The sequence below is a fragment of the Hippocampus comes genome, unplaced genomic scaffold (genome assembly GCF_001891065.2).
Source record: "Hippocampus comes isolate QL1 unplaced genomic scaffold, H_comes_QL1_v1.1 scaffold2, whole genome shotgun sequence".
NCBI lineage: Eukaryota > Metazoa > Chordata > Actinopteri > Syngnathiformes > Syngnathidae > Hippocampus > Hippocampus comes.
Genome location: NW_017805139.1, coordinates 3,965,712 through 3,977,531, shown reverse-complemented (window position 1 = coordinate 3,977,531; position 11,820 = coordinate 3,965,712). Strand labels below are relative to the sequence as shown.

The following is an 11,820-nucleotide window of genomic DNA, read 5'->3' as shown; positions in this document are numbered from 1 at the left end:
GATGGTAGAAAGCACCGAACAGCAAAACCAAGAACAAATCTAAGTCATGCTGAGTCAAATGCCAAAGAATGCAAGTGAGTTTTGAGGCGGGTTTCAAAGATGGGCAGCGAGGAGGCTTGCCGAATGTTCAGTGGGAGGTCATTCCAGAGAGAGGGACCAGCAACAGAAAAGGCCCGATCCCCTCTGAGCCTCAGTTTAGTTCTTGGTACGTCTAATAATGTCTGGTCCGCAGACCTGAGGTTTAGGTGAAGTTTTACTCATCCATCCTATTCAGTTGGAAATGAAATTCCAGTCTCATGTACACACACCCATTGATTAAACATCTGAGCTGTCTCTTGTCCGATTTCCAATGCAAACTTTATATTAATTCCAGTGAGAAGAAGAGTCTAATAATGTCTGGTCCGCAGACCTGAGGTTTAGGTGAAGTTTTACTCATCCATCCTATTCAGTTGGAAATGAAATTCCAGTCTCGTGTACACACACCCATTGATTAAACATCTGAGCTGTCTCTTGTCCGGTTTCCAATGCAAACTTTATATTAATTCCAGTGAGAAGAAGATGATGCCCAATGAGGGCATTTTTAGACAGACAAGGAAATACATTTGCGCAACATTGTCTTAAAAAAAAAAAGTCAATATTTTTAAGTATATTGATTTGAAAAACATCACTGAAGCATCCCTTTTAAAGTGTGTTGACTGAGCAAATCTACATTTCAAACAGGTGTGTTTTAGCACGAGACTTTATGCCGATCTGATCAATTGGATTGAAATCGATGGGATATTTTATATTTTATGCCAGATCGCTGATGGAGTGTAATGTCATAATTTGCACAATTTAACAATGACGTCATTGATAGGATCTGTGTGTCTTGTTAGTGGAAAGCCTTTGTGTTGGCAGGTGGAAGTTCAAAAAGTAATAGTCAGAATTCATCTTTTTTTTTTTTTTTTTTTTTTTAAATACAATACAATACATCCTGATTTGTATAGCGCTTTCACAACAGCTGCAGCTGTAACAAAGCGCCTAACAAAACAGTTAACGTAAAGTAAAATAATAAACACAACACATAACATAAAACACGGACAGTCGTGCAATCCGAAGAATGATAGAAAGGCAGAAAAACATTTTATTTATGTCAAAAAAAAGAACCAGCTACAGTATGTTCCATCTCTTTAATTTAAAATCATCACTCCTGCATAAGTTATGTGAATTTCCAGCCAATCACAACCAGCAGAAATAGCTCCGTTGTTGACAGACGGACTAAACTTTTGATAATCAAGGATACGCGAAACACTGTGATCATGCCAAACACGAGTTGAGCTATAACGTCAAAACAGTTGTATGTAAATATGGGCAAATCTGTACATCTTCACCGCAGCCAAACTGACATTACAATCGATCACCGATTTTTGTATAAAATGCAAAATATTGACCAGTTTCGATCCATTCGATCAGATTGGTATAAAATCTAGTACTGTCACATGTTGAGAGCACTTAAGAAAAACAGTCTAATTAATCTCTCTGGTTCTTATTGCAGCCCGACAGCTTCGTCTAGCTTTCTTGATGCATTCATGGAAAGACACCTTGGATTACTCCCCCAACACTATGGAGTTAGTTGTCCAGTTCGAGAAGTTCCTGAATGTATGTAATACAGGTCAAATGGATCTCTTGCGCAAAAAAAAAAAAAAAAAAATCTGTTTATCGTCAATGAAACCAGAATGCTATTTTGTAACGTGTTGTTTTCATCCCTTCGATCAACAGGAGTTCTTCTTAAATGTGAAGGACATTATGCGTGCACCTACAGACATCACTGGGCAGTTTGAAAAGTGGGATGAAGCAGAGGTGGCGCTTAACAAAAGGTAGGAGAGAGAAAGGCAATGTCAGATGTTGAAGCTCATATCCTCTTTTGGTCAGTCGTGATCAGAAATGGTAATAAACTGGGCAAAATGTGGTTCTCTCTCGTGTTCTGCTCCACTCCTCCACCAATTTAGGAGTTCATGAAGTAATTTTCTCTCAAACAAGTTTCAATGAAAAGTACAACCTTCTTGGTGTAGTATTTCTGTTTGTTTTTTTTCCCTTTCACGCAGCCTGCAACCTGATAAAACGAGAAGATGTCCTCTGTCGTAAACACTGTAACTTAAAGGGTTAATATTTTTTCATAGTTGGGATTTTTTTTCTTACTGGATTTTTTTTCTTAGGTTTTTTTTTTTTTTTGGGTCATTTTTCATGTAAAACATATATTGAATAAAATGTTGAGCATCACTTTTTGAGTTTGTAAAACACAAAATCCCAATGTGTCCCAAGTTGCAGCTGCAACAGTACCACCCGAATTGACACATTTTTAGTACGGTGCTGCTGTGGCGTCAGATATGGCATCCAATTGGAGACTTAGCGGCAGAGTGATTTCAAGATGAAAAGAGTCAGTTATTTTGGCAGTGCTGGGAATTTTGGAAAAACTGAGATACACCTCAAAACGGTCTCCAAATAGCCGTGACTCACAGAGGAGCCGAAATTCGTCAAGATCTTGTTGTGCTTTTATAATCGGATGAACTCTGCCCCTTTTGCTTCCTGAGACTCCTCATCTCTTCCTTCTCAGGTGCACAGGTGAAACTCAGTCTTTGCTGCCAAAATATATCCAGTGGCAATAATGTGTGGACACAGCTATGTGCTAATGAGAATTTTCTGTTCTGATACTTGATGCGGCGTGGCATACGGCCATGCGATGCGCCAAGCGTGAAAGAAACATGCGCAGGATTGCTACTAATTATAGCTATAACATTCAGCGTGTTGGTTATGGTGAAATCGGGCTAAAAATGTTGTGAAATTTGGTGATTGAAATGACAGGGGCCCTAGAGAATTGTATTAAATAGACTTGAGACTTGGAGATATCGGAAGTTGTTTTTGCTTGAGTACTGTTGTTTTTTTTTTGTTTGTTTTTTTTTTGGTTGGTTGTTTTTTTCTCACGAGGCCCCAAATTGAATATGACAGTCGCAAATCATTCAAAACTGTTCAAGTGTCCTCTGTATTCTTTAGCTTTTTCGACAGGAAGTCAGCCGTCCACGAGGCTCTGTGTGACAACATTGACACCCGCACAGCCATGGAGGAGATGAGGCAGTTGGTTAGCCACAGCAACAGCTACATCGCGAGCAAGAAAAGTGCTAAGCTGGGACCCAACCGCATGCTAATGGAAAGTATCGCCATATATCTCACCCAAATGCTCAAGGTGAGGAGATCGAAAGGCATCTCATGCTCCTTTTAACCTGCCTGCAAATTCAGTTTTTCAGGATGCTTCATTATTAAGCCCAATTCACATTTTTTAAGTCTCATTGGTCACACCACATCAGTGCTCCCTATTTTGCTACTTTCAAATTATGATAGTGTGAAATTGTTGTTTGGTCTGTATGTTTATGTAACACCCTCTCATAAAAAGTTGTCCATGTCATCTAGACATTTGGTGCAATTGAAGGATCAGAGCCCATTGGCTTCCCAGTTGGAGGAGAAGGACAGAATGTTGACGTAAGATACAACTTTTTTTTTTTTTGACAATATGCACCAATAATTGCAGGATTCCTCACTCAGTTTCCACTTACAGATCTATTTTAAATGTTAGGTCCGCACTCGGTTTGCCTCATAATTATTTGTGCATCACCTGCTATTGAACTTCACCACATGTCACTGCCATGAGGAGTCACATAGATTCTCATGACACAGCGTCTTGTATCTGAAACAGTTATGGGACCACCAAACTAAATATTTTCCCTCATATCATTGTGCTAGTGACCAAATTCATTTATGATACTGTATTTGTTAGGCAGCCTGGACACAACTTTTGTTGTTACAGCTAGCATGGGAACTGACACGACAGGAATTTCACGACAATATTTTATTTGTTTCCTGATTTGGTTGAGTGGGCGTCTTCAGATTCCCTCCTATGTTTTTGTTTAACATGTTTACCTCTGTTAATCTGAAATTAACACTGTGGTTTGAAAGTAACATACTTTCTTCATAACAGCACCAACGGCTAGTTAGTCACCATCTTGAACATTTGTCATCTGAAAAACAGCAGGAAGTCATTGACGTCCGCGAAAACTGTTTTAAGAATCAAATCTCTTGGATTTGATTTAACGTGTCAAAATTAATTGCTGTACATTTTAAAACTTCGGTTGTTCATGTTGATGTTTTCATATGATGGCTACTTATGATCAAGAGATGCTGAGCTGTTATGTCCTGTCGTCTTTTCTAGCTGGAGAGCACTGTGATGCCTTACCTTTCAGTACTCTCGAAGTTCCGAGAGCAAGTCCGAACAATCGCCAGAGAGCAGAAGGGTAAGAAGACCCAACGAATTCTGCTCTATTTTGAAATTCTCTTGTCACATTTAAAGTGAGACTCTTAAATAATGTGTAAAAGTGTTAGTTTTTTCAAGAGCAGTGTAAATATTTGTTTTTGTTTTTAACTTATTTACAGTCATGGAGTTGCTGCAGCTTTGTGATGATGTCCGTGATGTAACATTACCGGAGCTTGGTGTCCGACTTGAAGATCATGAAGGTAAATCTAGCTAGCTAGCTAGCTGTCTGTCTATCTACCCCTTTTTTTAATCATATGGCGGGCAGATGCTTATGGTCTGACAATAATGACATAGTTAGGTGGCACTGAATAGCCATGCACAAATAATAATTTGAATCATGTTTTCTTTGGAGAAGTGAAATACGAGAAGAGACAAGCGCGATGTACATTCCCGGTATTTGTGCTTGTCTCTCACCCTATAAAAGATTTTCTCTTTTTTTAAAATATGACAGTTGAACCCAAATTCAGTTTTATTAAACAGCTAATGAGCGTCGTTTATCATGTACTGATGCAATGTGACTTTGTGGCAGGACTGCCAACTGTGGTGAAACTGGTGGACAAGGAGATTTTACTGAAAGAAAGGGAAGAGAAGGTCAAGGTAAGGAGCGGCGGTAGCTTTTCAATTACAATGTGTCATTGTGAGCACAGGCTTCCGTTGTGGGAGCGGTTACTCAAATTTGGAAAAATGTGTCACAACACGAATACTGTAAGTAGCTGCTTAGTGCTTATAGGCAGAGATGGGGGACTCGAATCAATGACTTTATTTTGTCAGACTCAAGTTGCTTTTTTAGGACTTGCGACTTGCTTGCCAAAACCTTAAGAACGACTTGACTTGGCATTTAATTGACTTGACTTAGTCTTGAACGACATGACTTGACAAGTCATTTTGTTTCTAGATTGATATCTGCCCTTTGACACAATTTGCTTTTTAAGGAAGGAAAGACAGAAAATAAAGAGGGGTTTTGTTTCATTCATGCCAATCTGGCAACCTAATCAATGTCACTAGTTCAGGGATGGCCAACCAGTCAGAGACTAAGATCCAATTTTTTTTTCCTGTGTTACTGCAAAGAGCCACATCATACACATGGGCACACATAAACATCACTGCATCCCTTCCACACACACACACACACACACACACACACACACACACACACACACACACATACACACATACACATATAGTTTTATTGATAAATATTTGGGTCAGAGGGGCTATTCTTGCTTCCGGATATTCTTTTCAATTCTGTGTACCTGGAGCATCCTCCAGCCCACACACACACACACACACACACACACACACACACACACACACACACACATCTGCTCAGACAGATTTATTGTCACTGTTACACACCACCATGATAATGACAGAAATTGACTCCTACAGTACTAAGACCAGAGGCCAGTCATTTTCAACAATAAACACGCGGGCGTCCAACCATGCACACGCACTAATATGCACGCACACTACGATGAGCAACAGCCGAAACGGCCCCTCACATGAACGAAACCGAAACGATGTCACAATTTACTTACTAATTGACTTATTCATTGGAAATCTGGCTCTGTTTATGTGAACACAAAGCTGAAATCATGACTTATTCTGTATTCATGAATGGCAGCTGGTGGATCTACAAGTTTATTATACCTTCTGCCATCTTATGGAAGAGCATGTAATTGTTCTAATGTTCCTATGTCACTGGCATACATAGGTGAGTATTTGTCAACAAGAAATGGAAATTAAATGAACGTCAGCGGTTGAGGCAAGCTCAATGCTACTTGAGGTAACGAGGGAGTGAAGTTCCGAAGCATGCTGATCGCCTCAGGTTTGTTTTCAAGAGTGAAGCCATCCGAGAACACTTCTGTATTTGCCTCCCGAAACAACATACGTTATCGCTGTGGCATCAGGGTGAATAAGAGGCTCCAAAATGGATGTACTGTATTTGAAAACAAGATTGAAGGTGTGAACTATTGTTTTTGCAGCTGGAGGAAGAGAAGCAGAAAAAGAAAGAGGAGGCTGCCAGGAAGAAAGAAGAACTGGAGGTAGGTTTTGATCCCTTCAAGCTCATGAAAAAAATATATAATTTACAGTGAATCAAACTGTCACATTTTCTTATTTTTTTCTTCATGGCTTTTGTGTTTCAGATGGCAAAGCTGGCTAAAATGAAGATCCCTCCATTTGAGATGTTCCTCGCAGAGACAGACAAATATTCCAAATTTGATAAAACGGTAACACAACCTGGATAGGTTTTGAAACGACGTCTGTTAACTGACAACAAAATAGTACGAGCAAAAATGCAAGCATTTTCTGGAATTCGATATACCTGGGAAACCCGTAATGAAAGCGAGCGATATCTGGCCCATTTTTACAAATAATTATTGTGTGAGGCTGGTGAACCAACACATCTGATTTAGCCAAATTTCAGTTTTGCATTCATGAAAAAGTCCCATGTCCCCGACCTTGTTAAAGTGCCCTTTTGCCATACTGAACCTCCTATATTTGAACCAATTGTTTCGGACATGTGTACAGTTCTTGTGATGTCATTTCTTCGTCTGTCCACAGGGTTTCCCCACTCATGATGCTGAAGGGAAGGAACTCAGCAAAGGTCAAGAAAAGAAGCTGCGCAAGCTTTTTGAAAACCAAGAGAAGATACATAAAGAGTATCTTTTGAGCAAAGGCGTGCAGTCAGTGGTGGAAAAAAAATAATTGAATTAATATTGTTCAAAAATTCGATTCAATGGTCTGTGTTTAGTTTTTTTTTTTTTCCAATAATGTGTCTTGTTTCACAGTCAAAACTGCTGCATTTGTGTATACCATGACTTAAACTCTCGATATTGGTCTACCATTTGAAAATTGCCTTCAAATCAAATCAAAAAGTGAATTTTTAATGTCGGTCTCCTAAATTCACGGCAAATACATCACTCTGTTTAGCTCCTAAATGTGTACATTTGACTTTGCCAATGCCTTACCGTGAACCTCAACACACAGCACGCCATTGCTTAAAAGCCCCAAACTGACAAGACTGCAGACTAACAACAGGGTAAAGGCCTGACATAATTGAGCCACCTTAACAAATGCAACAGTGGGGGCGGGGGGATCCTCTCTGCTTCTAAGATCTCACAGTGAACACATTTTGTGTGCTTTGCTCAAAGGTCCTGCAGGCATTTGTTGCCTATACCCACAACCTTCGATCAAACAAATGCTATATTCGGTGACAGTATTAGCCACTTTTTCACAGCGTTCCTGAAACTCAGGCCCATCCAGATTCAGAAAGCCAAACCCCAAAAAAGAAGCCAGCGGTCAGTCACATTTATTCGGTGTAGCCCTAAAAATCACTCAAAATTGAATGTGTTGCGATTATAACTCCCAATTGAATATTCAGTTCCGAATATCAGAATACATGTGAAGGATTCCAAATGTAAAGGCAAGGCTAAGATACTTGTAGTAGCTTCACAAATTATGGAACCATATGAAGACTTTTTAATATGCAAAGACAGATGCCCACAGTACATATAGGGTGTCTAAATGATTTGATGAAGTAGTTCTAAATTACTTATTGTGTTTTTGGACATAGTATTCTAGTTATATTGATGTACGTTATATTCAGTCTTTGTCACAACCTTATCATGTTTACTTATTAGTCATGTCCCATTTACTTCCTTGCTCATACAGAATTCATTGTGGAAGACTAGTATCTGTCTGTCGACAAATACAGATGTGATGAAATGTCTTCAAATAAAAACTGCAATCTTTTTTTTTTGTTTGTTTGTTTTTTTTTTTTTTAAGGAATGTGTCTTCTGAAAATGAGAGTACAGATCTTTCTAACTCGGAAGAGGCGTGACACACCTGCGTGATCAAATGAGTGTGTGTACATCCTACACACACACACATTTGTAATGTAGTAAAAGTCCCTAAACCTGTTGTCTGCACAGGGATCGAACACCAGAGTTCCATCCTGTGTTTTAATAACCAGGAAAGCTCGCAGGGCTTCCTTTATTTTGATGTACTTAGCAAGCATCTTACTCGTTTTAAGACCGAACAAAGAAAACTCCACACTCTGAGTCAAGATCAAATTTACTTCATAACGTAAGTTTTACAAAAGAGGATACAGTCATTTGGCAGAGCGCATATCCTACTTAATTGAAATCTCTGCTGGAGCAATTTTCCACTCCAAGTTGTTAGACCTTCTGAATTTTTTTTTTCCGGAATAAGCAATAACGAATGGCATGACCCTTGATAAATGCCTACAAGGCCTCCCACGCATCACCAACAGAAGAAGCTGTGGCCCAGTTCGTGGTTAATTTCTTATTTCAAGGTCCAATTGCAGTCCTTCACCGGTTTCTCCATGTCGGTCCTGTCTCAATTTTATTAGTTTTACGGACTTTTGTTGTGCTAAAGAAACCAAAATGGCCATCCTGCTGCCCCAGCCAGTCTCTCGTAGAAAGCTGCAGCTCGTCGGTGTGACTGCAATGCTGGTTGCCTCAAAGTATGAGGAGACTTATCCTCCGATGGTGGGAGACTTTGCCAATGTCACGGACAACGCGTTCACCAATGCTCAGATTTGTCCATATTTTGACTAAATGTATAATATTATCATACTAAACTTATATTATTTTCTGGAGGTCCTTAAAACAAAAATTACAGCTAGTTTTTGTTTGGTGTAAAACTTGTCAGGTTATAAATCACTTGTTTGTTTGTAATGTAACGTCTGGTAGATTGTTTGTTTTCACTGCATGCTGTAATTGGCATCTGACTTTCATTGATGTTTTCTCCAGTTCTTTGAAAAAAGTGATTTTGGAAGGGGTGGGGATTGAATCAGTTTATTTAAGTGAGTACAGTGAAAATAGTTGTGTAAAAAAATAAGTCAGACAAACTGTCGATGAACTGAGTTAATTGAAGCGGACTCTTCTCATAGAGCCCACAGTGTGGCTCTGGCTGCCCCAGTCTGAGAAGTTGTTGAAGTCTCGTTTCTCCAGAATGTAGTGAGCTCCTCTGTAGTTTGGCTCCTGATACACAACCCACCTACAGTACAGACACACGTTAAACAGTGTAAACTTGGAAGTTTGTAAAGTATTTTGAAACTGGTCGAGCCTCCTTCGGCAGTATTAACCTCTACCAAAAGTGTCCTGCAGTTGCAGATCCGACCTGATCACAAGTAAGAAGGTATTTTGGACCATTCCTCCTTCCAGAACTTACAGCTCAGCAATGTTACTGGGATGTCTTGCGCGAATTACTACTCTTTAGGCCATGCCACAGCATCTCTAACAGGTTACGTTCAGAACTTTGGGCCAGTCCAGAAAGCGTAATTTCCTCTCTTTAAGCCACAGTTGTCAAAGTCAAGGCCCGGGGGCCAGATCTGGCCCGCCATATCATTTGATGTGGCCCGCGAAAGCAAATCAAACATGTCAAGTTCCACGATGCTTGCTAAAGTCTGAAACAAAATTTCAAATTGTCATATGTAATCCACAATAACAGTCATTATTCTTGACTTATGATTTTAAAACTAGTTATGCATCAATTTGTTGTGCGCCGTGTATGTAATATGTGGAGGTGATTAAACGTTGATATGGATTCCCAAAATTCATGATGGCCCACCAAGGGAAACCGTAACTAGAATGTGGCCCGCAACAAAAATGACTTTGACACCCCTGCTTTAAGCATTGAGTTGATATCCCCAAGTGCTCTGGGTTGTTGTGCTTGGAAGATGGACTTGTAGAAACTGTTTCCTACAGCTGAGCAGTTTTACGCTGTAATAACAGTGTTCACCACTAGATGGCAGACATTGCTTACTAGCATCTCCATCCGGCACACTGTACTCTGGCATCAGAGAAGAAGAAAGAGCAGGTCCTGACCAAAAGCAGTCTCAAAGCCAAATTATATAGAGATGTATTTTTAAGATCTTATGGACTTTTTCCAAGCTAAACTATATGCTACCAGTCAAGCCACACACATAAAATTAATGAAGCCTTCCTTTAAAAGTAGACAATCAACAGTGACCTATTAATTTGGGGATTTTTAAAGACTGCATAAAGTGGGGTTTTTGGGGGGTTTTTTTTTGCTGTTCGCCGTTGAAGCCTTTGAAGCATTTGCCCATTCGTATATATTAAGATACCGTTCTGTACATGTGTCCACTAAAACAAAAAATAGACACGCACATCTTTTAATGTGATTTAAAATGGCATACTTGTCATCCATCTGGTTAGGAAGAATCAGTCTTATGTGGCCCCTCAGTAACACGGATGAAAACTTGCTGTACTTACGCTCCTCCCAGTACACGAATTGAGGCTACTCTGTTTAGGCTATAGCGGCTCATCAGGTTCGGAATGTCATCCTGGATCTCCATTTTCTTACCGCAGAAACCGGTTCGCTCAAACAGCTGAGCTTTCGCAGGGTTGCTATCCTGCAAAGCAACATCATTATCCAAGTTATTTTCGTGGACCAATTTTTCCATTAGAAATAACAGCCTTCTTGAATGTGGCATCAACCCATGAGAATGGAGCTTCCTGAAACCTGCAGCATGACGGGTTTCGTCTGCACCTGCCGGTGTGTTATGTGTGCCCTTTCACCTGCTTGACGGCTCTGACAGATGAGATGTGATCCACCTGCGCACACCACTTGTCATAGCAGTTGTACTCGCCACGATCAGACATGTCCCACAGGCACTGGCGACCTCGGAAGTTGTCATGTTCGTAACCGATCCATCTGGAGTGGGTGAAGAGAGGTGATGAGCTGCATTTTTATGATCAGACCTCAAAGCTCAACTCTTTTTGGTAAAGTAGTGAAAGTCAAAATCATCAGCGCATTATAAATGAACAGTGCCGTTCAAACTTTTCCTGTGAATGTCCTTTGAGTACGGCAGCTGAACAAAATCTGGATGTAACTGCAAGTAATGCTTCTATCCAAAGCAGGGCTGTGTCTCACATGGGAACTAATAAATAATCAGAATATTAATCATTGTTGAATTTAGCTGACGATTAAATATTTTTGATGTGACATTGTCCATGTTTCTCCCAAAGTCTCGGCTCCAGCTCCCTGTTGTGGCCCTGAGGATAGGTAGTCTGGAAACGAATGGACGGATGGATGAAAAATACATTTCAAAATGAAAATTAGGAAACGGTGCTGAACACTCACTTAGGGGCAAACTAATTTTGATGACTCCACTGTGAGATTGATGTCCGTTCAGTGACTAAAGGTTTGCACCTGAGTGTGATTGGTTGTGCATGCCATGTGAATGACAAGCGGCCCCTGAACCTTTGTCAGCTGAGATGGACTCCAACAAGTGCTGTGGTCCTCGATAAGTGAAATGGAAAATGAATGGATAGATGGAATACACTGCTTCAACATATTCCAATTTTGTTTTAACTATCAAAACCTAATTTCACTTGGGTACACAATATATTTCCATATTCAAAGACTGACATTTACATTTGTCACGTGGTTTAGTAATTTTGAGACAAATTCTAGCATTCACAAAA

At 40.0% G+C, this 11,820-nt stretch overlaps 2 protein-coding genes across 3 annotated transcripts in view; one reads left to right on the top strand and one right to left on the bottom strand.

Moving 5' to 3' along the window:
* The window catches only part of cars1 (cysteinyl-tRNA synthetase 1), a 22,659-nt gene extending 14,559 nt beyond the window's left edge, over nt 1-8,100 (top strand). For both annotated transcript variants that reach the window (XM_019867266.1, XM_019867265.1), the window contains 10 exons: nt 1,535-1,638; nt 1,759-1,856; nt 3,031-3,220; nt 3,445-3,513; nt 4,241-4,322; nt 4,462-4,542; nt 4,872-4,939; nt 6,328-6,387; nt 6,490-6,573; nt 6,908-8,100. In XM_019867266.1, coding sequence (XP_019722825.1) covers nt 1,535-1,638; nt 1,759-1,856; nt 3,031-3,220; nt 3,445-3,513; nt 4,241-4,322; nt 4,462-4,542; nt 4,872-4,939; nt 6,328-6,387; nt 6,490-6,573; nt 6,908-7,051 — 980 coding nt within the window. In that variant the 3' untranslated portion in view covers nt 7,052-8,100. The remainder of the gene's footprint in view (nt 1-1,534; nt 1,639-1,758; nt 1,857-3,030; nt 3,221-3,444; nt 3,514-4,240; nt 4,323-4,461; nt 4,543-4,871; nt 4,940-6,327; nt 6,388-6,489; nt 6,574-6,907) is intronic.
* Nucleotides 8,101-9,146: 1,046 nt separating this feature from the next.
* Nucleotides 9,147-11,820, bottom strand: part of crybgx (crystallin beta gamma X) — a 4,286-nt gene continuing 1,612 nt past the window's right edge. The window contains exons 4-6 of the mRNA XM_019867272.1: nt 10,912-11,047; nt 10,606-10,745; nt 9,147-9,367 (exon numbers count right to left, since the gene is read on the bottom strand). Coding sequence (XP_019722831.1) covers nt 9,235-9,367; nt 10,606-10,745; nt 10,912-11,047 — 409 coding nt within the window. The 3' untranslated portion in view covers nt 9,147-9,234. The remainder of the gene's footprint in view (nt 9,368-10,605; nt 10,746-10,911; nt 11,048-11,820) is intronic.